The sequence below is a fragment of the Solanum dulcamara genome, chromosome 6 (genome assembly GCF_947179165.1).
Source record: "Solanum dulcamara chromosome 6, daSolDulc1.2, whole genome shotgun sequence".
NCBI classification, from domain to species: domain Eukaryota; kingdom Viridiplantae; phylum Streptophyta; class Magnoliopsida; order Solanales; family Solanaceae; genus Solanum; species Solanum dulcamara.
The window spans coordinates 29,251,440-29,278,227 of record NC_077242.1 but is presented as its reverse complement, the minus strand read 5'-3'; the positions used below and the strand labels follow the sequence as shown (position 1 = coordinate 29,278,227).

At 40.0% G+C, this 26,788-nt stretch overlaps 1 protein-coding gene across 1 annotated transcript; it reads right to left on the bottom strand.

Annotated features, from left to right (window-relative positions):
• Positions 1–17,891: 17,891 nt before the first annotated feature.
• LOC129892809 (uncharacterized mitochondrial protein AtMg00860-like) lies at positions 17,892–19,497 on the bottom strand. Its single transcript, XM_055968355.1, has 3 exons — positions 19,428–19,497; positions 18,285–18,578; positions 17,892–18,067 (listed from the first exon to the last, which is right to left on the bottom strand). The coding sequence occupies exons 1-3, from the start codon at positions 19,495–19,497 to the stop codon at positions 17,892–17,894; spliced, it is 540 nt and encodes a 179-aa protein (XP_055824330.1).
• Between the last annotated feature and the right edge of the window lie 7,291 nt (positions 19,498–26,788).

Sequence of the window (26,788 nt, the reverse complement as noted above, 5' to 3'; positions counted from 1 at the left end):
CATACAATTATATGTATCATAAAGGTTATAGCTTGATACATTTTCATTTGATACATAAAGTAGATGTATCAGAGACATTATATCTTGATACATTTATAACCTGATACATAAATATAGCAGCTGATACATCTACTTTATGAATTAAATTATACTGTATCAAGGTCATGAATATATAATGTACCTTAGATATTATATATAATGAATCAGTGCATAAACGAATAATCTTCAATGCATGTACCTCACTAAAGATGGTAGACATGAAGGTCTCAAATTTTGGCTTCATGGCAACAACACGCTAGTTAAGAATTCTAGGAATTTTATTACCCACTCTTACAGTAATTTCAGAGGGCACTTGAGATGAACATTCATATATGCATGCATTCAGAACGTATGGCATGCCTCCTAGATGATACATTTGTTTGGCATTTGAAACTCCTGCCTCATTCCTTTTATAGATTTAGAAAATGCTATTTTCCCCCATGGGTATTGCTCATACCTACCATCTTCTACCATCTTAAAATCATCAATAGATATAGGTGCATCACCTAGTTGAGAAAAAACAAAAGTGTGGATGAAGTAGAGAATGGCCATCTGAACAGCCTCTTCGTTTGTTTTCCATCCTCCAACCAGAAAACGCTCAACGAAATGAGCTTTGTTGACCCCATTTTTTGCACCAGGAAAATATAAAGACAATAATCTAGTTGTTGGGTCATCAGAGTACCAAAAGTCATTGATATTACCGCCACATCGCAAACCAGTAATGATAGCAAAATCATTTATTGTAAATCGTAGTATATTACCCTGCACGTGACGAATGTGCAATTCTTCTTTGTCTTTTTGCTCTACCTCAAGAAGTAAGAGGCATTTGATGATTTGCCCTTGAAAATTGCAGTTTGGCATATCTAAGTAGTGACCAAATATGGATTGCCTAAATAACTTTATCCCTTCTTCACCCATTGATGATTCAAAATCATCAAGAAAATTAGCCCTATATGCCGTGCTGAATCTCAATGGGTGGCACGGAATCTTCTTGATGATGTATTTCATTCCCTGCATTGATATGAAAATGATTAAATACAACTTGAACTTTATACATAAATACGATGTATCATATACATTAAAATATCTGACACATGAGATTATGATACATACAGAAGATGTATTAGAAGCAGTAAGGCTTTATAAATTATAATTTGATATATAAATGTAGATGTATCAGAATCATTAAAACTTAATACAATAGAAACTGACACTTAAACACGATGTATCAGAAATATTAAATCTCCAACAAATTGCATTTAAAAAAAGATAATATGTATCAGAAGAGATAACGCTTGATACATGATAAGCTGATACATAAACGATATATATCAGAATCAAAAAACCTTCACAAAATTTTTATTAAAAAAAAACCTTAATTGAACCCATACCTTTGGGAGATTAGGGCGAGTTGTAACCCCTTCAATCTTGTTGTCTATTTCTTTGGGTGCATGTTTAACTGTAGCTTTCGACTTCAATTTCTCACGTAGCTTATCCATCACTGCTGGATCGTTAAGATGTTTGGATCTAACCTCGTCGTAACCTTTCCAAGACGAATCAGAACCAGGTGAAACAAGAATTCCTTAATTTTTATTGGACTGTTTGAGACCATGAACAGATTTCATATATATCATTGAAGGTATGAGATACAAAAATAGAAAGATTTACAGAAGAAAGCAAATGATAACAATTTTAGAAATTCTTTCAAAGATTTATCAGAAGAAATCAAACGATACAAATTTTAGGAGAAATCAGATTTAATGAGGATGAAGTGAAATTCCATATAAGGAAAGATTAAAATATACCTTAGTTAGCATCTTCAAATTGAGTAACAGATGTACTCATAAATTCAAAATCTCAAAAACTGTTGAAGAAGAGCGAATTAGGGCGAGCAAATTAGGGCGAGGATGTAGGAGGAGACGTGATGTATTAGTGAGGGAGAGAGAGTTAAAGAAAAAAGAGGGATTTTGGAAATTTTTTTGTGTAATAGGGAATAAAAGTAAATATGGCATCAGAATATGTGTAAAAGGGTAATTTACCCAATTTATAATTAAGTGTAGACATTATACTACTCCCTGATTTCATATTATTTGTCTACTTTTTCTTTCTTTACATTTTTTCAAAAAATTATAAATAAAAAATATTCTTACTAATTATCTTTAATTCATTTTAATACACTTTATTTATATGTTAATTTATTACTATCAAAATTAACAATGGAGGATTGTTGTTAGAACTTTACGATATTTATACTTTAAAAATGATCATTTTAAAGGCAATATGAGAAAATTTTAATTTTTTTAAATTGATAAGTAGTAATTTCAACCAAATATATTTAATAATATAGACAAATCATATGAAACAGAGGAAATCTGTTACTATGAATTACCTTTTATTCAAATATCTGAGGCAGCTATGTAACTGAAAATTGGAAGTCTTTGATCTTAATGAAAATACTTGTCTCTACAATTTGATGTTAAAAAAGATCAGAGATGTCAATAATTGTGAAAAATGTGCTATTATATACATTACTTATAGGTTGCCCCAAGAGATTAGAACAAAGAAATTCCAGGGATATTGGTCAAGTTTTAAAGTTAAGGAATATAGATAGTTAATACAATATGTTATCATAACATTAGATTTGGCATGTTAAAGTTTCTCCTTTTTCTTTTTCCAAAAAAATTGCCCAAGTGTAAAACACAAACAACTTCAATGGCGGACCGAACCTAGAAATTTTACCAAGTAAATTCAGTATATGGAGAAGATTTTTAAAAAAGGCAATAAATTAAATTTTATTAATTAAAAATTAATTAATTAATATAATTAACATTTTATTTATTAAATAAAAATTTAAAATATATGATTTAATCAAAATAATGAGGCCAAACACAAAATAATAATGAGGCCAAGCATCAAATAATAATGAGGCCAAGCACAAAATAATATTTTATTTATTAAATAAAAGATTAAAATATATGATTTAATCAAAATAATGAGGCCAAACACAAAATAATAATGAGGCCAAGCATCAAATAATAATGAGGCCAAGCACAAAATAATATTTTATTTATTAAATAAAAGATTAAAATATATGATTTAATCAAAATAATGAGGCCAATCACAAGAAAAAGGGTTAAAAAGAGTAAAATAATGTATGTGTTGTTGTCTGGTTTTGAACTCAGGACCCTCTTACAAAAATAAATCCACTTTACCACTTGACCAAAGGCTTTTTCTCAATCAAGTGGGTTTAATATTTTATCTATACTTATATTTTTCTAGAAGACAAATGTCACGACTCAATTCCTTAGGTCATGATGGCACCTACTATAACTCTCTAGTAGGTAAGCCAATCCTTCAACCCGGAACTTCAAGTAATGGGTTTGAGGGCAGAAACTAAATAAGAGTATCAAATTGTAAAAGTAAACAGAATGAATAAGCGGAAGTAATCAAAAACATGTTTTAAACAACTAAAGATCCCTCCTAGAACCTGGAAGTCACAAGTACAGAGCTGCTACAAAATAAAATACGAGTACAAGTCCCGAAGGTGAACTGAAAATATATATAACAACTAGCTAGTCTCAGAAGGCAAAAGACGGGCCATCCATGCTGAATGAGACAGGAATGATCTAAAAACGTCAAGTACTCACCTTAGTCTTCGAAGTTGACTGCAACATGCTCGATTTGTCCATGGCGATAGCTGGTGCTCGGTCCTGCATCACGAAAGTAGATACAGAGTGTAGTATGAGTACCAAGACAACACGTACCCAGTAGGCATCAAAGGCCGACTGAGTAGAAAAGGTAAAAACAATATGAAAAAGAAGAATAGCCTAAATAGGAGTCAACATAAGCATCAAAAGGGAAAAGAGTACTACCTATGAGAACTACAACTAACTATACCCAACTGAGCCCCCATAAGCCCAACCGAAACACTCTTGCACAAGTTAAATAAAAACTCGAACGAACCCCCATAAGCCCGCTGAGTACACAGAATAGCTACAACTACCAAGGATAGGAACCAAGAATCTGCAATGTTAGGAGCCGAAGTACTATATCATTTCCAAAACCAAAATCTCTAAGAGTCAATCGATCTACTGGTGACTTAGGGGTCGAGGCCGGGACTGGGACCCAGATGCTCACCCGAATGTTCAAAGTGGCCAAGGCTGGGACTGGATAACCAGATGCTTCCTATAATACATAAGTGGGGTCGAGGCCGAGACTGGGTACCCAGATGCTCATCTAATACATCGGTATGATCAAGGCCGAGACTGGGTACCCGGATGCTCGTCATACTAGCAAGTCCGTAGAGACCGGGGCTGAGTACCCGAATGCTCCCCGATAATTCAGAACGGAGGACGGGACTTAATACCTGGATGCTCATAGATAATTTATTCCATAATGCCAAACATTCTACTTTCCAACTAGAAGACAATAGTACCAAAAATCTTTTCCCAAATGAGTCAATCGATATGCCGCCAAAAATGGAACCGGATTTAAATTCAACGATCATGAAATCTAATATTGCCGATGCATCATGAAAGTCACAATTGTATCGATTGATGGATGAAGATATTTTTAAGAGCAAGGGTAACGCCTAACTAAGACCAAACTATCAGGCACTAGCCCGCTACACCATTCTACAAGGATCTAAGTCCATCGGAACAACGTTGGGATATCTAAAGCAAGTTTACATCCTATACTAAGGCCAACATACCCCATAGTATCAACAACATGCTCATTCAACTCTCCTTATAATACTAACAAATAACGACAAGATACACATGCTTCTAAATATCCAAAAACTTGATAATAAGCCTAAAGCATGATTTCTACCACCTAAGATATACAATCAAACTATCCAACCCAAATTCCAACTATTTCAACATGCTTTCACACATTCCATCTCAATCTAAAGATATGGTAAAACCGTAGCCTACCTGTAGGCTAAACACGCGGGCTACAAATTACTATGCCGGAGCTTTTTCCTTCTGAACTACCTCCGCATGTGTCCAAGCTATAAAAAATAGAACCCCGACGTCAACATGGTCGTTTAGACACTAATTTCATAATTTTTGGAGACGGACCAATTTTAGAGTCTAAAACGGAAAATATAGGACCCACATACAAAATTCTGGATTTGACCCCCAAAATAGGTTCTAAACGTCACCCCAAGCTCACAAATCAGATTTATAACACAATTTGGGGTGAAAACTTACGTAAGATGATCAAATAATCAATTCCCATATTTTCAAACTAAGAAAATAATATAAGGCAGCCTCTTTACACGTTGATTTCTCAATAACGAAAATCTGTCAATCAAAACAAATTACACCATGATGTTCTTTGCGAAAAACTCCATAATTTAGCCTCAAGAATCACTCAAAACGGAATTATATTGACCAAGATACACTCTTCCAAAATTCCACAAAATTTCATTCCGAAAATGACTAAATCAGTAACTAAAAAAGTATGTTTACCTCAAACGAAGCTTCTCCTCCCGTTTGTGAGATTACCAAGAGATTCCTCATGAAATTCTCTTAAATTTAGACCCTTGAATCACCAAAATCGGGTTTATATAGGTCAAGAAACAATTACTCAAAGTTCTTCAAAAACTCAATCCGAAAATGGACACAGCTGCAATTAAAATCGCAATTTTTACCTGAATCGAATATCCCAAATCAGTTTTCAATCTCTCCAATGCGTTCTCCACGAAAAACCTCACAATTTTACCTTTTGAATCACCCAATTTGGAGCCCTAATGCTCAAGTTATGGGGTTTTAAAGTTGGAGGAAATATCCCCAAAACAAGGGGGGTTGCTGCTGTCTTTTTATAGATTTTGAAAAATTCCAAAATCTCCGACGGGGTGCTCGGGATTCGTTCGGAATATGATAAAAATAAACTCGATATGCTACCCCACTAAATTCGACGTTTTGGACTCAATGGCGAATTCAGAATTCTCATACGAGATCATGTTAATAAAAAGTAGGTCCCACATCCAAGAGCCCTTTTAAGCCATATTCCACAATGGGCCTCAATATTAGTCCAGAAGCCTTGAAAAGCGAACGAAGGGTTATTCTAGACCAAAATCAACATTCCAAAATTAACCGCGCTGTCAGAATTTTCATTCGAGCGCGTTTTCCAAGAATATTGACCAAAGTCAACCATAGGCTAACTTTCAAAGTCAAAAGCGCCAAATGGCCCCAAACTCGTATCGATTTCCTCGATAGTCATTCCAACAGTGCTACTAGCCTAATTTGGTCATTTTGGAGCTGATGGAACCATCAAAATTCGAATTTGAGATTTTGTTGACCCAAAACTCAAAAAGTCGCAACTAAACCAACTTAAGCTTTCAAAATACCAAAATGGACTCGGGACCTCTAAAACATCAACCAACACTTCTTTTATACCACAAACCATCTCCCGAATCCAATAGAGTCTTCGGAATTCCATTGCGAGCATCGGAACTCCAAAAGTTGACCAAAGTCAAACCTTGGCTTAAAGTTCCTCAAATTCTCAACTGAAGGCCTCAAATCTTCGTTACAACTCCAAAACCAACTCCATAAAGTCTCCTAAGCCTATTTCGACATTTTGGAGCTGCTGGAATCGACGGAATTCCATTCCGAGATCCGTAGCTCCAATTGACCCCAAATACCACTTTTTAATATTTTTTTTAATACTTAAAGCTTATGAAACTAACAACTGCTTTCTCTTGACTAGTGCCTCTTCTTCATTTGACTATACTGTTCATCATCACTGGAAAGTCAAAATGGCTTCACCACTGCCAGTGAAGCTCCCTTGGACACTGAATATAGATCATCAAACATCACCCCTTCATCCATCTAATAACACTTTGAATTTGCAAAATAACACTGAAAACACAGTAGCAATTTCAAGTGATGCTAGTTTGACTCAACTACAATCGATCAGTGTTCATATTTCTGAGGAGGAGTTGCGAATTGCTCAATAAATTATTGCTATGCAAACCAATGGATTGATTCGAGTTACAAGACTAGGTGTACCTGATTCCTTATCATTTGGACTACCCACAGTCCAAAAATTAGATCAAATCACCACACAAATTGTGAGTAATGACCAGGCGATCATTGAATTGAAAAAGCCAGACTCGCCAGAATGCCGCCTTCTTATTCGACCATGCTCCGGCGACATTTGAGACATCGGACCTCCTGGGGTTTGTTCCCTAGGTCATAAAGCAGTTGTGGGATCAAGTTTCACTGGTATAGCAATCGTCGGTAAAAAAATCCTTATCGGCGTTGGAGCTCCGGCAACTCAATCTGACCAAATCTAATGCCAAAATGTTCGTGAAGGTCTTATGCATCTCCCTAGCAACAAGCGCCAGATCGAATCAATCCCTAGCTCATCGAATATCTCTTCAACTCCTGATCGCAATTCGAGCAAAGAACACGCAGGTTCAGTTGGTCGATTTCCAAAAAAAATTAATTTGCAGGGCCAATTAAAGCAACAATTGCATGGAATGCAATCTTGTGATCTCTATAATCATGCTCTGATTAAATTCAAGTAATTCCAGATCCGCATAATCAATGTAACAGTAAGTTGTCGATGGAAACTCAAGTCGTCGGAGCTCCGGCGAACCAATTGATGGAGGACCAATGCCAAAATATCCCTAAAGGTGTTGTGATGCTTTACAACCAAACAAGGGACCTCGAATCATCTCCTACAAGTTCAAATTCAAAAAGTCGTCAAGGCTTAAATGAAGGAGTTGCTCACAGTCACAGTGCCAAGAGTGATTCTATTATCATGAATAATGATAGTAGCATTCTTCAGCATAAAAATGTTAAACATACCTTAAATGCTGAGCAATATCAGTCACAAGGAAGAATAACCACAGGTAAGTCTTCTCACTTTAATTCTATGCCTCCTATTGATGATCTGTTGAAATCCAGTGAGCCTCATGTGCCTCATGCAAATAAGTCACCTGGTATTGCTATGAACATGTCTATGCAGGGCTCCAAGATTGCTAACTATCCTGAAAATTTATCCAAAGTGATCAACAAAGCCAACCTCCATCCTAGCAACCAAAACTATATTCAGCCCTCTACCAATAACCATAATAGCTTCCCTAAGGTGTCTAGCAACTTTGACTCCTATGAAAAAACTAATCATCCTCAGGTGCCTAACAACCTGGAGAAAACTGGTCCTAACCATTATGGAACCAAAGTAGTTAGCACTCAGACCCAACCTAATAGCACTAACCACAAACCCTAGAAGAATAACTTTCTCAACTTGAAGGATCGGGTCCCTCAGCGTACCCCATATACTGTAATTTAGACCTTTGCTGCCAAACTCAGAACAAAACAAGCTAAGATTGAGGCACCCTTTGAGTTGTCCCCCCCTGAATACACCACCAAGCAAGGGCTTCTTACAGTGATTTTTAAAAAAATTGACTTCATGCACAAACTTGTTGAAAGATGCAAGTACACCTTGGTTGGCAAGTTTACCAATACCATGCCTAAAATAGAGTTAATAAGAAGAAGCTTTATTCTTCAAACTCAACTTTCAGGGGGTATTAAAATTTCTCATTTCAATGCTAGACATATCTACATTGATTTGGACAATGAGTTGGATTATTCCACTGTTTGGACTAAGCAGAGAATGAACATAGAGGGTCAAACCATGAGAATTCAAACATGGACTCCAACATTCACACCTGAAGAAGAAACTCAAATAGTGCCTATCTGGGTGGCCTTACCTGAGTTACCTTGGCATTTCTACAATAAGGAGTTCATCACAGCTTTACTATCATCTGTGGGGAAAGTTTTTTACCTTGACACTGCCTCTATTCAAAAAACTAGGAGGAGCATAGCTAAAGTGAGACTTCAAGTTGACCTTACTAAAGAAAGACCTCTACATGTATGGATGGGCTATGATGAAGATGATAAAACTAGAGGGAGGTGGCAAGCTGTTCTATATGAGAATGTTCCTGATTATAGCACGTATTGTAAACATCAAGGTCACTTGATACATACATGCAATGTATAAAGGAGGGATGAAGAACATAGGAAAAGAAAAGAACAGGAATCAGCAAAAAAGATCAACAACAAAGAGGGCATGATTAACAAAAATTAGGATGTGCCATACATCAATGAACCTGGAAATGTTATCTCTACTCATCCTCAACAGATGGCTGATAATAGAAACACTGAGCAATGGCAAGTTTAGAGGAGGAAGCAACCCAAAGGACAAAACAAGCCCCAACAAAACAATGTTATTAACTCTTCTTTGCCACAGCAGAATAGGGGATCTGATAATCTCCAACCAAAAGTCACAGAAGCAGGTAAGCACTCTACTCATAACTTCAATTCAAATAATTATGTTGATCTTGTTGCACAAGATCAAACCACTAACCAAGATGCAGGAGAACCAAGTAACCAAAGGAACTCAATTGAGAAGAGTTCATTAACAATGCAGGAAAGCACTCCAAGCCAAAGACAAGGTATTGACTTATCTCTCCCACAAGCCCATTCCCCTATATTATACATACAAGTACTGTCTTAACGGGTACTAATTAAGGGAAAAATGTAGCAAGGAATTCAGGTATTGACTTATCACTCCAAATTCCCCTGAGTCCCCCAATTTATACTGCTGCTGTTGCTGATCCAGTAGTTGATGGAGGTAAGGCTGGAAGTGTTCAGGAGAACCCCACTAACATGCAAAAAACCAACAGGGGAGGGGTAATGGCTCATGCTATGCATGAGAATCCAACTTACCCTAGGAGTGACTTTAGAGCTCCTGCTACCTCTGCATATAAGGCTCAAACTGACACTTCTACTCATGCTACTATCTCTGCTGATGAACCTCCCATGCAAAATGCCAAAGGTTCCATGGCCAAAGATCTGGGATCCCATGCTAGTACTAGTGACAAAGATTCCACTGTTAAGAAGAATAAATTGAGCAAAAAGAGAAGAGAGGCCATCAAAAAGAAAATTCAAAAAAAGAATTCTGCTGAGAAATGTCAATCTCCCAATTTGGACAGGGTGATATTGCAGCAAGGAGAGCAGGAATGCCAATAATTTGTTCTTGATGAGGATCAAGTAGGGATGGATTTCACTCTTTTCCAAGCTCACTGCATTCTCACATCTCCTAAACAAACTGTTCACAATACTCCTGAAATAGTTACTAATCTCTCTCAACTCAAATGTACCCCCAACACTAACATACAGGATCTTACTGATGAGTTTGCAGTGTGTGAGTCAGAGTGTGAGTCAGAAAATGAAGAAAATAATGATAACCATTCATTTCAAGATCATGATGATGATGATAGTGTAAGTGAGCAGTTAATCAAAATCTTCAGCCCCTCTCTTGATAATGTCTATGAGGAAGAAACTCAGCAAGTGACTAATTTACAAGGCCTATCTCCTAGAGGGATATATAGGACCAGACTTAGCACTAAAACAAAAAACTCTACTATATCTGTCCCCACTGGCAGGCTAAGTACCAGGCTCCACACCCCCAAACCATCTAAATGATTAGTATCCTTAGTTGGAATGTGAGGGGTATTAATACCCAAGGAGCCATGGAAAGAATTAAACTCCTCAAAAACATTCATTATATCTCTATCATTGCTATTGTGGAACCTTTATCTGATAACACTCAGCTGCAATACTTCAGAAACCATCTCAATATGGACTATGCCACTCATAATCCAATGGTAAGATTTGTATTTTTTGGACAAAAGATATGAATTACACTATCTTGGAGAATGAGGAACAACTGATCACTTTTGAAATCAATCATGTAATTAGCCCTAATCAGTTTATTACTACTTTTGTATATGCCAAGTGTAAGGATCATCTCAGAAGGCCTCTCCGGGATAACATTCTACAGCAGTCCACTACATCTCTTTCATGGTGTACTCTAGGCGATTTCAATGTTATTACTGATCCTGAAGAAAAACTTGGAAGGTTCATGTGTAATATGAGAAAAAGCCTTGAGTTCATTAGTACTATAGAGGCTAGTGGCTTGCAATATCTTGGCTTCACTGGACAAAAGTACACCTAGTGCAACCAGAGGGGCATCATGTCTAGAATTTGGAAGAGACTAGATAGGGGGATGGCTAATGATAGATGGATGGAAACCATGCCCCTTACCTCCATCACTCATCTTCCCTTTGTGGGCTCTGATTACTGCCCTTTACTCTTGGAAATGGTTGATCAACATCACAACCCCATCAAGTATTTCAAGTTTCTTAATTATTGTCCTAAACATCCTTCTTTTATGGAGCTTGTTAAAAACTTTTGGAGTAGACACATAGAGGGTAATCCTATGTGGATCTTCCACAAAAATATGAAGAGACTTGCCACCACTCTTAGTGATTGGTCCAGGAATAAGTTTGGTGATATTTATGCTAAAGTCAAAGAGTATGAGGAAGCTGTTAGACAAGCTGAAGAAAACCTAATCAACATGAATTCCAATGATAACATGTCCAAGCTTCATGATATCAATGCTGAATATATTAGATACATGAAAATGGAGGATGCCATTCTCAGGTAGAAATCTCAGTTGCACTGGTTCAAAGAGGGTGATATGAATTCTAGCTACTTCCATGCTTTGATTAGAGGCAGGAGAAGGAAACTGTACATTCATAGGATCCAAAATAATAAAGACTCTTGGGTGCAAGGTGATGCTGAGATAGCTGAAGCATTTTGTAACCGTTTTCAACAAATCTTTACTGGAGAAGAGAAGTATATTCAACAACAGGACCTTCAGTGCATGACTCCTATGGTTACTGATCAGCAGAATGAGGCCCTTTAAGCCATACCTTCTATGGAAGAGCTGAAAACTGTGGTGTTTTCCATGAATCCCAACTCAGCAGCTGGTCTTGATGGGATGAATGGCAAATTCTTCCAAGTATGCTGGGACATCATCAAAGAAGACCTCCTTAGTGTTGTCATTTCCTTCTTCTGTGGTTAGACTATGCCTAAGTATTTCTCTCATGCCTGTTTGGTTCTTCTCCCTAAGGTAAACCACCCCACCAAAATCTCTGAATTCAGGCCCATAAGTTTGAGTAATTTCACCAACAAAATCATTTCCAAACTCCTTTGTCTTAGACTTGCACCTATCCTTCCTAATCTTATCTTTCTTAACCAATCTGGATTTGTTAAGAATAGGAGCATATCTGAGAATATCATGTTGGCCCAGGAAATCATCCACCAGATCGAAAAGCCTAACATAGGGGGCAATGTTGTGATCAAGCTTGATATGGCCAAAGCTTATGATAGGGTATCATGGTCCTACACCTGTCTGGTTATGAGAAGAATGGGATTTGGTGAAAGATTTATTGACATGGCTTGGAGAATCATGTTAGATAATTGGTACTCTGTTATAGTTAATGGATCCAGGCATGGTTTCTTTCATTCTACAAGGGGTCTCAATCAGGGTGATCCTCTATCCCTAGCATTATTCATCCTTGGAGCTGAAGTTCTCTCTAGGCTCATGAGCAATCTTCATCACCACCCTCAGTTTCATGGTTTCTTCATGGATCAAAAGGGGCCTCAAATCAACCACCTTAGCTTTGCTGATGATATCATTATCTTTGCCTCTGGAAGGAAGTAGACCTTGACTCTCATCATAGAGACCTTAGATGCTTATGAAAAGGTATCTGGACAATTGATCAACAAACAAAAGAATCACTTTATGGTTCCATCCAATGCCTTCAAGGCTACTGTCTTGAGAATCAAGAGGATCACTGGATTTAGCCAAAAGAGTAGTCCCATAACCTACTTGGGGTGTCCTATTTACATTGGAAGGCAAATAATTATCTATTACTCTGATCTTATTGCAAAGGTTGTTAACAGGATCACTGGCTGGCATGCAAAAATATTGAGCTATGGGGGAAGAGCTATTCTTGTCAAGCATGTTATTCAATCCATGACAATACACTTGTTATCATCCAACACCCCTCCCTCTACCATCATCAAGCAGATCCAAAGCATCACTGCTAACTTCTTCTGGGGGTGGAAAAATGATAAGAGAATGTACCACTGGTCCTCATGGAAGAATCTTATTTATCCTTGTGATAAAGGGGGTATAGGAGTTAGAGAAATCAATGATGTTGCTAAATCCTTTCAGTACAAGTAGTGGTGGACCCTCAAAACTAAGAACACTTTGTGGGGAGAGTTTCTTAAGGACAAATACTATTAGAGGGCCAACATCATCTCCAAAAAATGGCACACTGGTCAGTCCCTAACTTGGAAGCATCTGATGAACAACAAGCACAACATTGAGCCACACATTCAGTGGAAAATCAAGTCTGGCTCTTGCCTTTTCTGGTGGGATAATTGGCTAGGTGTTGGCCCCTTAGCACACTTTTCTGCTAATAGCTGTAGGCTTAACCACACCCAAGTTTCATCTTTCCTAACCAATGGCCAATGGAATGTGGATCTCATCATCCAAGAAGCCCCTCCTTAATTTGTCCCTAATATTTTAGCAACTCAGTTCATCTACCAACCCCTCGATTAGGACCTGCCTTGCTGGATCCCTAGTGCCAATAGGGAGTTCAGTTGCTCCTCTGCATAGGAGATCATCAGAGATAAAAGGACAAAGACTATGCTGAACTCATGTACTTGGCACAAGTGTATTCCTTTCAAATGCTCCTTCTTGGTCTGGAGAGCCATTAGAGGGAAATTACCTAACAATGAGAAGCTGATCAACTTTGGAAGAGCTCTCTCTCAATGATATTGTTGTTATAAACCTGGCCAGGATACCATTGATCACACCTTTGTTGCAGGATCCTTTGCTCATAATGTATTGAGATTATTTTCTGACTCTTTGGGCATTAATACTGATTACACTCCCCTTAGAAACCTGCTAATGAGATGGTGGACTTTAAAGCATAAGAATGAGGACCACAAACTCATTCTCTATGCAACTCCTATCTTCATTTGTTGGAATCTATGGAAGAATAGATGTGCTTCCAAATATGGTGGGAAGCAGTCTAATCTCACTAGAATCAAGTTCTCCATCTTCAAAGACACCTACAACCTTCTCACCACAACTTTTACTTATATGGTCTGGCCTAATAACTAGAAGGACCTGGTCCTTTGGTTGAGCAGTGCTTTCATGATACCAAAGTAACCCCTACATGTTGGCTTAAACCAGTTGCTCCCAAGGTGAAGCTTAACACTGATGGCAGTGCCCTTGGCAACCCTGGCAACATTGGTGGAGGGGGCCTCCTTAGGAATGCTCATGGTGATCTCATTTTTGCCTATGCAACCCTCCTAGGTGTAGGAACTAACAATCAAGCACAGATCAAGGCTGCCATCTTTGGTCTCTCTTGGTGCCTTCATCTTGGTTACTCACAAGTAAACTTAGAGGTAGATTCTCAGCTTCTTACCAAGTGGATGCAACAAGAAGCAAAACCCCCTTGGCCCATCAAGGAGCAGCTGAACAGCTTAAAGAACATCATCAGCCAATTCCAAGATTTCAGCTGCAACCACATCTTCAGAGAAGCCAACTACACAGCTGATTCCTTGTCTAAACATAGCCACAAATGCACTTCTCCTGAACTCTTCTTCACCAAGCAAGACCTCCCTAAAGAAACCAAAGCTTATATGGAAATGGATAAACTGGGCATGGCTAACTTCAGGAGAAGAAAAAACAAGAGGATCAAGAAGCACCCTGACTTCTCCCCTGCAGTACTTCCTAGTGCACTAACTTATTCTTCAACCTGAATGTATCTACTTCATAGTTATATTGTCTTTGAAGAATTCATAGTTAGGGCCACTGTAAAAGGGACAATCTCCCTTAGTTCTTGCTCCTCTAGTCTCATAAACTCTAATCTTGCATCTAGAATTAGAATAAGCTCCCCTCCCTTTGTTTTCTGCCCTGTAGGTATAATCACAGAGCTGCAGCCCCTCCCCTCTATTGGTTGTTACATCTTGTGGAGGAACATTAGAGACCTGCAAAAACCAACCACCAGTCGCTCATCATCTTCTTTTTCCCAAGAGCTTGCAGAACTGCAACATAAATCAGCATGCCTCTCTATTGCAGGATACTACAGCTTGCACAAGCATGATATACTAGACAACTATAACACTTTTAAGCACTCTTGGAGCATCTTTATTTTTTATTTGTTTCTTGTTAAGTTGTTATGTGCAAGCACACTAAAGAAAGGCAACATCTCTTTGAAGATGAAGACTCCTTTAGACTTCCTACAATGCAAACAAGTATCAAAGAAACCATCTAGAGATCCATTACATTTCATGCTGGCTACTTCAATCACTGCAACACTGGAGTGCACCAACCTGGAAGCTCTTAAGATTATGCACACTGCTGAGCCTCTTGTAATATTGCTACTCAAGCAGCTGCCAATGAACCTCAGATCTTCAGCCTTTGTACCTCATTGTGCAGGGTTGTTGTTTATTTTATTGCAGGTGCAGGGATTACAAAGTGCATGGTTGCACTTGGATGGGTAGCCAACAATTCATCCATTCCAGCTACCATGCTACAACACCTGAAGTAGCCCTCCTGCATCCAAGCTACTTGGAGCTATTTACTTGCTTATTTGTTTGTGTGCAGGCACATAAGCACCCTCCAAGGTGAAAAGAACCATCAGTTGAACCTTCAAGCAGTAGTTCAAGCCACAGCTGCATCACATACAAGCTGCAACTTACAATAATTCAACCCCACATCATCCTCACCAACAACTCCAGTTGCGGCCTGCTATAACTCTATATTTTCCCCCTTTTTTCATCCTCCTTAGCTCTTATACATCCTTCTATTTAGACTTACTTGATACGACAAGACTAAAAAGGGCAAAGATGAAAAGAATTTTCTCACCCCATGCGACATAGAAGTTTCGTATACTTGTTCTTCTTCAATTTAGCTATGTATGATACGTAGCGTAGTTGAATATGACTAGTGTAGGTTACTTTCTTTTTTCTCATAGAAGGAGAGAGTCTCCCTCATTTATGCTTTCTTAGTTGACTTGTACCGGGAGGAGTCCTCTCATAGGTTTATTGCTTTCTAGTTTCTAGATAGTCTTTTTTTGTATTTGGGGATGAGTCAGCTGACCTTTGTAGGTTAGCCGACTTATGAACCAACCTAGGAGAAGAGGTAAGGTTTATGTTCCCCTCCTTGTATTTTTCTATTTGTTATTTATAATAAGGCTTGGGGGTGATGCTCAACCCCTGACTGTGCACGAGAGGTGGGAGCCTCGTGTAGGGTCTATTCCCATAAAAAAGCTTATGAAACTCAGAATTTCCAAGGACTTAACCTTTCATGGGATTTTCTAAAAATCAACACCCGGTAATAATTAGAAATGACTCGGAGTATTTAAAGGGAGGGGTTTTACAAAATTTCCAAAAAAATGACCATCAGGGTCATTATAATATCCACTACTAAAAGAACTTTCGTCCGCGAAAGTAAGGGCAAGAGTATACCTAGAGGGTCAAATAAGCTGGGGAACTCTCCTGCATCTCCTGCTCGGTCTCCCATGTAGCCTCCTCGATTGGACAATGGCGCCACTGGACCTTAATCACATGAATAGACTTAGAACAAAGTTGGCGAACATCTCTGGCTAGAATAACAACTAGCTCCTCAACAAAAGTCAGGCGATCATCCAACTCAACAGAGTCATACTGAAGCACGTGAGACTCATTTGGAATGTACCGGCGCAGCATAGAAACATGAAAAATAGGGTGTATAGCTGAAAATGCTGGTGGCAAAGCCAACTCATAAGCGACCTCTCCAACTCTCCTCAGAATCTCAAACAGCCCGATATACCTGAGGCTAAGCTTACCCGGCCTGCCAAATCTCATCACGCCCTTCAAGGGCGATACCCATAAGAACACCCGATCTTCTACCTCAAAGCACAAAGGCCGACGCCTGCGATCAACATAAATCTGGTGCCTACTCTGAGCTTTCCTCAATCTCTCCTGAATAACCCAAACTCTAGCTATGGCATACTGAAGTAAATTGGTACTGTGTGGCCCAGGTTCTGAAGACTCAAACCAACCAATCAGAGTATGAAAAAGCCTACCATATAAGGCTTCAAATGGGGCCATCTGAACACTAGAGTGGTAGCTGTTGTTGTACGCAAACTCTGCCAAAGCTAAGTACTGCTCCCAATGACCCTTGAACTCTAATACACAAGCTCGCAACATATCCTCCAGAACCTGAATAGTATGCTCTGACTGACCGTCGGTTTATGGATGAAATGTCGTACTAAGATAAACCTAGGTGCCCAACTCTCTCTAAAAGGCCCTCCAAAAACTGGAAGTAAATTAAGATCCCCTATCTGATATAATGGATATCGGTACACCATGCAGATGGATCACCTCCTGAATATAGATTCGAGCTAGATGATCTGCAGTAAAAATGGACTGTACTGGCAAGTAATACGCTGACTTGGTCAATCGATCAACGATGAACCAAATACCATCATTACCTCTGGATGATCAAGGCAATCCCATCACGAAGTCCATGGTAATTCATTCCCATTTCCACTCGGGAATGGGTAATCTCTGAAAGACTCCACCAGGCCTCTAATACTCCACCTTAACCTACTAGAAACTTAAACAATGGGATACATACTCAGCTATATCTCTCTTTATACCACTCCACTAGTAATGCCATCTCAAATCTTGATATATCTTCGCGGTGCCCGAATAGATAGAATATTTGGAATCGTGGGCCTCGTGAAGGATCAACTGAATGAAGTCTCCAACTCTAGGAACACAAAGGCGACCATCAAACCTTAGTATGCTATCAGAATCTATAGAGGCCTGGCCACCCTCGCCTCGTAATACTAACTCTCAAAGATTTACTAATTCTCCACTCTCAAACTGCCATCCACGAATCTGGTCTAGTAGAGACGATCAAGCTCCCACAAAAGCCAAAATTGGTTCGGAATCCGAGATTTCCAACCTGACCATCCGATTAACCAAATACCGGATATCTAAGGCTAGGGGTCGCTCCACAGCAGACAAGTAAGCTAAACTACCCATACTTCCCATCTTCCGGCCCAAGGCGTCTGATACTACATTCGCCTTGCCTGGGTGGTAAAGAATAGAAATGTCATAATTGGCTAGTACCTCAATCCAACGCCGCTATCTAGAATTAAGATCTTTTTGACTCATAATGTACTATAAGTTGCGCTGATTTGTATATATCTCACAATGGACTACATATAAGTAGTACCTCCATATCTTGAGCGCAAAAACTAACGTCGTCAGTTCTAAGTCATGGGTGGGGTAGTTTTCCTCGTGCACTCTCTCCCTCAACTGGTAGGTTCAGAACAGGAGCAGTGGTAAGAAACTCCTTAAGCTTTCCAAAGCTTGACTCACACTCCTCGGACCACACAAATGGAACATCTTGGCGGGTCAAACTGGTCAATGGGGCTGCAATGGTAGAGAAACCCTTAATAAATCGTCTATAATACCCAGCCAATCCAATGAAACTCTGAATCTCCATAACAGATGTGGTCCTAGCCCAACCACGAATAGCCTCAATCTTAATCGGATTCACTCTGATACCCTCTCTGGACACCACATGTCCCAGAAATGCTACGGACTCCAAACAAAACTCACATTTTGAGAATTTAGCATAAAGCTGCTGATCTCTCAAAGTCTGAAGCACAACCCTCAAGTGTTGCTCGTGCTCCTTCCTACTACGCGAGTATACCAGTATGTCATTGATGAATACAATCATGAAAGAGTCAAGATAAAGTCTGAAAACTCGAGTCATAAGGTCCATAAAAGTTGTGGGGGCATTGCTAAGCCCAAAAGACATCACAAGAAACTCATAGTGGTCATAGCGAGTCCGAAAAACAGTCTTAGGAACGTCAACCTCTCTAATCCGCAACTGATGGTAGCTAGACCTCAAGTCAATCTTAGAAAACACGATCGTACCCTGAACCTGATCGAATAGATCATCGATACAAGGCATGGGGTAACGGTTTTTCACCGTCACCTTGTTTAACTACTTGTAATCAACACACATACGCATAGTTCCATCCTTCTTCTTAACAAATAAGATAGGCGCACCTCATGGAGACACACTAGGGAGAATAAATCCCTTACCTAGAAGATCCTCAAGCTACACGCTGAGCTCCTTGAGCTCTACGAGGGCCATATAATAAGGTGGTATAGAAATAGGCTTAGTTCCCGGTTCTAAATCTATGGCAAAGTCAATATCTCTCTCTGGGGGTAGACCAGGTAGGTCAGTAGTGAAGACATTAGTTTACTCCCTAACTACAGGAACTGAATCAATAGTAGGGGCCTCACTGGACACATCACGGACATAAGCTAAGTACGCTAAGCACCCAGACGCAACTAGCCATCGGGCCTGCATAAAGGATATGATCCCAGTTGTTGAGCGACTATAAATACCCTACCATAAGAACGAGGAAATACCAGGCATGGCTAATGTAACAGTCTTGGCATAACAATACAAAATCGCATAATAAGGGGATAGCCAATCCATGGCCAGAATAATATCAGAGTCCAACATATTAAGTAAAGTAAGACCTGCTCGAGTCTCATGCGCCTAAATAGTCACCACACAGGATCTACAAACTTGATCCACTACTAAAAACTCCCCTACCGTGTTCAAAACATATAACGGGACCTCAAGTGACTCATAAGAAATACCCAAACATGGAGCAAAATATATAGACACATAGGATTATATGGAACCTGGATCAAATAAAGTTGAAGCAGTCTGCTGACAAATAAGGATAGTACCTGTGATAACATCATCTGATGCCTAAGCCTCTACCCTCGTCGGAGCAGCATAGAAGTGCCATATCGGCCTCCCCCATAAACATTCACCCTACCACCTGACCTACCTCCCCGGGAACCTCCCTAAATACTATGCTGACCATCGCCGCAACCATGACCTCGATCTATACCTCCTAGTGGAGGTTGTGCTACTACCAATGATCTAACCCGACCGGGACACTCCTTAGCCCAGTGCTCTAATAAGCCATAATCGAAATATCCTGAAGCTGAGTAACCCATGATAACTCGTCCGCGGTAGGAAGAAAACGGACCTGGTGCCCTCGAGCTTTGCCCTGCGATAGAACCTCTCGAATAGGGCTAACTACCCTCAACTGCTGGCAGGGCAGCCTGAATCGGTCGGCTCGACTTACTCTGCTGGTACCTATCTTGATGGAATCACTAGCGGGGCCTGTCATAACTATCATGGCCTCTAGAATGGGATCCACTGAAGCTACCCTGATGCCTGGGTCTCTTATCGCTGCCCCTTTGGGCTTGGCGATGAATAATTTTGATCGTACGGGCATGATCTACCACATCCAGAAAAGTGTAGACCATAGAAATAAGGTGCTCGGTCCCCAACCTCAGGTAAGGTCTTAATCTATGCATAAAACATCGTACCCGCTCATCCTCAGTGTGTAGAATCATAGTGGCATATTGGGAAAGCTAATGAAATCTAGCCTCGTACTCTACAATCATCATGTGTCCCTGCTCTAACCGTGTAAATTGATCTCGAAGTCGGTCCCGAATACTTCTAAGGATGTATCGAGCCAATTAAGCCTTTGAGAACTGGGTCAATGTCAATGGTGGTGACCCAACTGATCTGGACTGTAAATAAGAGCGCCACCACTGTCTGGCTGCCCTTCTGAACTGGTGAGCAATGAAGTTAGCGCCTCTGAACTCCACAAGACCCAAGGAATGGAGCTACTCTTGACAGGTAGTCAAGAACTCCATGGCATCCTCGCTAGTGAATCCAGAAAATATCGGGGCTGGCAACCTCTAAAATACCCCTAACATCTTCGCATCATATAATGACATCATACCCTCTAGAACTGCTGGTGGGGGTGCAACAACTGGTGGAGCCAGTTGAATCTCAGGTGCCAGCTGAATGGGTGGATCCTGCGATGCTGGTTTGCCTACTACTGGGGTTGGGGCCTGTGGTATAACCCCAATAGCCGTGAGGAGCTGCACAATTGCTGCCTGTAGTGCTGGGGTCATAACTAGTGCAATTGGAGGCTGTGCTGGTTTGTGGTGGTCTCTCTTGCTGAGTAGTAATAGGAGTGTCTTGATGCTCCTCTACAGCTCTAGCTCTATCTCCGGGTCGGGAGTTGGTGCTGCTCCCCTACTTGTCCCGCAAGGACGACCTCTAGGCATGCCAGGCCTTGGTGCATTATCACGACCGGTGGTACTGTGCGTACAAACCATTCATGTGAAAGACTGGAACAAATAAGATTTCACAAAATCAATAAGACACAACACTGCACGAAATGATACAACATAGAGAATGTTCCTAATGACATCATGTAGCCTCCCGAAGATAAGTTACGTACGTCTCCATACCCATCTGCGAGACTCTACTAGATGTTAGCTCTGTATAAGTGAGACCAATGAACGTAGAGCTCTGATACCAACTTGTCACGACCCATTCCTTAGGTCATGATGACACCTACTATAACTCTCTAGTAGGTAAGTCAACCCGTCAACTCGGAACTTCAAGTAATGGGTTTGAGGGAAGAAACTAAATGAGAGTATCGAATTGTAAAAGTAAATAGAATGAATAAGCGAAAGTAAACCAAAACATGTTTTAAAAAACTTAAGATCCCTCCCAGAACCTGGAAGTCACAAGTACAGAGCTTCTACAAAATAAAATATGAGTACAAGTCTCGAAAGTGAATCGAAAATATATATAATAACTGGCTAGTCTTAGAAGGCAAAAGATGGGCCATTGATGCTGAAGGAGACAGGAATGATCTAAAAACGTCAACTACTCACCCTAGTCTCCGAAGTTGACTGCAATAGGCTTGATTTATCCACGTCGATAGCTGGTGCTCGGTCTTACATCACAAAAGTAGATGCAGAGTGTAGTATGAGCACTAAGACAACAGGTACCCAGTAGGCATCATAGGCCGACTGAGTAGAAAAGGTAAAAACAATATGAAAAAGAAGAATAGCCTAAATAGGAGTCAACAAAAACATCAAAAAGGAAAAGAGTACTACCTATGAGAACTACAACTAACTATACCTAACTGGGCCCCTATAAGCCCAACCGAGACACTCGTGCGCAAGTTAAATAAGAACTCAGACGAACCCCATAAGCCCGCCGAGTACACATAATAGCTACAACTACCAAGGCTAGGAACCAAGAATCTGTGATGTTAGCTATATCATTTCCAAACCCAGAATCTCTAAGAGTCAATAGATCTAGTGGTGACTTAGGGGTCGAGGCCGGGACTGGGACCCAGATGCTCACCCGAATGATCAAAGTGGCCAAGGCAGGGACTGGGTACCCGGATGCTTCCCATAATACATAAGTGTGGTAGAGGACGGTACTGGGTACCTGGATGCTCACCATAATACATCGGTATGATCCAGGCCGAGACTAGGTACCCAGATGCTCGTCATACTAGCAAGTCTGTAGAGGTCGGGGCTGAGTACCCGGATGCTCCTCGATAATTCATAACGTAGGTTAGGACTTAATACCAGATGCTCACAGATAATTTATCCCATGATGCCAAACATTCTGCTTCCCAACTAGAAGACAACAGTACCAAAAATCTTTTCCCAAATTAGTCAACCGATATGCCACCAAAAATGAAACCGGAGACAAATTCAACGATCATGAAATCTAATATTGCTGACGCATCATGAAAGTCACAATTGTATCGATGGATGCATGAAGATATTTTTAAGAGTAAGGGTAATGCCTAACTAAGGCCAAACTACCAGGCACTAGCCCACTACACCATTCTATAAGGATCTAAGTCCATCGGAACAACGTTGGGATATCTAAAGCAAGTTTACATCCTATACTAAGGCCAACATACCCCATAGTATCAACAACATGCTCATTCAACTCTCCTTATAATACTAACAAATAACGACAAGATACACATGCTTCTAAATATCCAAAAACTTGATAATAAGCCTAAAGCATGATTTCTACCACCTAAGATATACAATCAAACTATCCAACCCAAATTCCAACTATTTCAACATGCTTTCACATATTCCAGCTCAATCTAAAGATAAGGTAAAACCGTAGCCTACCTGTCGGCTAAATACGCGGGCTCTAAATTACTGTGTTGGAGATGTTTTCTTCCAAACTACCTCAGAATATTTCCAAGCTGTCAAAAATAGAACCACGATGTCAACATGGTCGTTTAGATACTAATTTCAAAATTTTTGGAGACTGACCAATTTTAGAGACTAAAATAGAAAATGTGGGACCCACATACGAAATTATGGATTTGACCCCCAAAATAGGTTCTAAACGTCACCCCAAGCTCACAAATCAGATTTATAACATAATTCGGGGTGGAAAATTACGTAAGACGATCAAACAATCAATTCCCATATTTTCAAACTACGAAAACAATATAAGGCAGCCTCTTTACACGTCGATTTCTCAAAAACAAAAACCTGTCAATCAAAAAAAATTACACCATGACGTTTCTTGCAAAAAGACCCATAATCTAGCCTCAAGAATCACTCAAAACGGAATTATATTGACCAAGATACACTCTTCCAAAATTCCACAAAATTTCATTCCAAAAATGACTAAATTAGTAACTAAAACATAGTTTTACCTCAAACGAAGCTTCTCCTCACGTTTCTGAGATTACCACGAGATTTCTCACGACATTCTCTTGAATTTATACCCTTGAATCACCAAAATCGGGTTTATATAGGTCCAGAAACAATTACTCAAAGTTGTTCATAAACTCAATCCGAAAATGGACACAACTGCAATTAAAATCGCGATTTTTACCTGAATCAAATGCCCTAAATCAGTTTTCAATCTCTCCAATAAATACACCGGATGAATTACAAAAAAAACAATTACCAACACTCTCTCTAGCTAACGGTCATCTCATCTCTCTCTCCTCATACTGTTCATCAGCTCCGGTCAGTTCTGAATGGCTTCACCGCCGCCGGTGAAGCTCCCTTGGCCGCCGAATATAGATCATCAAACACCAACCCTTCATCCGGCTAATGACACTCTGAATATGCAAAATAACACTGCAATTTCAAGTGAAACTGGTTTGAATCAACAACAATCGATCGGTCAACAAAATACTGATGCAATCACTGTCTCTGAAGAGGAGCTGAGAATTGCACACAAAATCATCAATTTTCAGAAACATGGTTTGATTCGAGTATCAAAAGCTGTGGTAGATGAGTCCTTATCTTTTGGACTACATACAATCCAAATATTGGAACAAACCACCGCACCTTTTGAGAGCACTGAACAGGAGAATCCTGAGAGAGACATCGCAGAGTCGCCGGAATTGCGCCTTCATATTCGAAGGGGTTCCGGCGACATTCGAGACAGCGGACCCCCTGGAGTTTGTTCCCCACCTCATGGCGCTTCTACCACCAAAATTTTAACCCAAATGGACGATGAAATCATCGGGGACGATGTTACCGGCGAGGTTGCCGGAGCTCAGGCGACATTCTCAGGTGGAAACCAATGCAAAAAGGGGCTATTCAATGATACAAATACACCCCACCAGGTGAACTCTCTCGAATATATGACCAGCACTCAGCAGAAGATTTCTTCAAGCATCGCTGCACACACACAGGAATTGCTCCCTCAAATTCGAGCAGATTCTAGCTTTGTTTGTGATGGCGCAGTAGCAGGGGTTTGCTCTCTATGCCAAGATGAATCTTTGGGTATAAGTTTTGACGGAGGAACCATTGCCGGCGAACAGAGTGATGGCGGCGCCGGAGCTCCAGTGACCCAAATCGAACAAGATGAATGCCAACATTTTTAACAAGATGCTGTGCATCTTCCCACCCATGAGCACCATCTCAGGTCCTCACCAAAAGCTTCGAATATCTACAAGAACACTGACAGTACATTTCTCGCTGGAGCTCCGATGAATTTTCTGGCACAAAATCAACCCCAAAAGAACCACAATGGGGGTGCGCATCATCCTATCCAGGTAGGGAACTTCGAATCTTCCCCAAATTGCTCAAATTCAAAAAGTCGTCAAGACGATTGTGGTGGTGCCGGAGCTTCGGCGATTCAATTGACTGGCGACCAATGCCAAAAGTTTCATCAACGTGTTATACAGCTTCCAAGCTATCAAGGGTATCTCGAATCAGTGCCAAAAAGCTCAAATTCAAAATGTCGTCGAGACACTCTTCAAGCGGAAGAACACTGTAACATGAATGTTCAAGCTAAAACAGTGGATGGTGTGTTGGTTCATGACCAATACCAACAGAAAAGGGGTAAAGTGCATACATTGGAATGCATTGAGGATCATGATCATGTCCCAAAAGGAGGTGCTGATCAGCAATGCAACAGTAGTCCTACAGTAGCTCCTCCAGTTCAATATGTTGGTCATGTGGATAAACACAATGCAAAAGGGAATACTGCTATTGGAAATGTGCAAAAACAACCAACACATTTGAGTGAGGGACACAATGTGAATCTGCAACCAGTACAAAGACCTTATATCCCTAATAGTAATCCTATGAGAGTGTCAAATAACTTTGAAAGGCATAACTCCAATAACCCAGCTACTGCTATCATTAGAAACAAGCCTAGCCATATAAATCCTAACCTGAGTGTCTCTCAAAATAAGCCTCCTAATACCAATATAACCACCCCTCCTAACCCTGTCATCCCTCACACTTTAGCTACTAAATTGAGAGCCCAAGAGGCAAAAAAAAAATGATGATATTGATATTACCCCTCCTAAAATTACTACAAAACAGGGATATCCTGCTGTGGTTTTTACAAAAGAAGATTTCATGGTAAACCTAGCCACTGACTGTAAGTATACATTAGTAGGAAAATTCACCAACACCATGCCCAAAATGGAAATCATTAGAAAGGAATTCATCCTTCAAACAGAACTCAGAGGAGGAGTGAAACTTACACATTTTAACTCTAGACATCTTTACATAGACTTGGACAATGAGTATGACCACTCTACTATATGGTCCAAAGGAAAAATGTATATAAATGGGCAGCTTATGAGACTCCAACTATGGACTCCCACCTTCAAGCCTGAAGAAGAAACACCTCTGGTTCCTATATGGGCTATCTTACCTGAACTGCCATGGCACTGCTATAGGCTTAAAGTGGTAACCCCTCTACTGTCTCCAATTGGAAAGGCATTATTCTTGGACTTGGCAACTTACAAGAAAATAAGAGGTAGTGTAGCCAAAGTCAAAATTCAAATTGATCTAGCCAAACAAAGACCCCAGCACATTTGGATGGGCTTTGATGAAGATGAAAATGGAGATGGCAGGTGGCAACCCATTCAATATGAGGGAGTGCCAGATTACTGTCCTTACTGTAAGCATCAAGGGCACACCATACATGTTTGTAATGTTAAAAAAAAGATGAAGATAATAAGAAAAAGAATGATCAAGACGAAGAGGTCAGGAACACCAACAAGAACATTACTGATAAGAGAAAGGCTCAGCAACAGGCTACTGATCAACACAAGGAAACACAGCACCAAGAAGACCAACACATTAAGGAACAACAAAACACTAACAGGGCTGAAGCTGAACAGAGAAATCAAGAACATGCAGGGTGGCAAACTCAAAAGAGGAAAGGCAAGAAAGATGGACACCACCACCAACAACAAACACAAAAGAATAAAACACAAAGCCTCATGCTACAAGGGGAAAGTTCTGTACCTCTCCAACACAAGACCAACAACAACCATCAATTAAGAAATCAGCAGCAGGCAGGTATGATTATTAACTCTAACTCTAATATTTCTAATATCCAAACTTGCAATGTTGACTCTGGAGTC

What these genes read in the sequence shown, in the direction of transcription:
- LOC129892809 (XM_055968355.1), bottom strand. Translation starts at nt 19,497, where the DNA reads ATGGATTGGCTATCCCCTTATTATGCGATTTTGTATTGTTATGCCAAG. An exon ending in TGTTACATTAGCCATGCCTG is followed by an intron (nt 18,579 to 19,427) that starts GTATTTCCTCGT and finishes TGGAGTCCGTAG; the next exon opens with CATTTCTGGGACATGTGGTG. An exon ending in CCTACCAGTTGAGGGAGAGA is followed by an intron (nt 18,068 to 18,284) that starts GTGCACGAGGAA and finishes TTTACCACCCAG; the next exon opens with GCAAGGCGAATGTAGTATCA.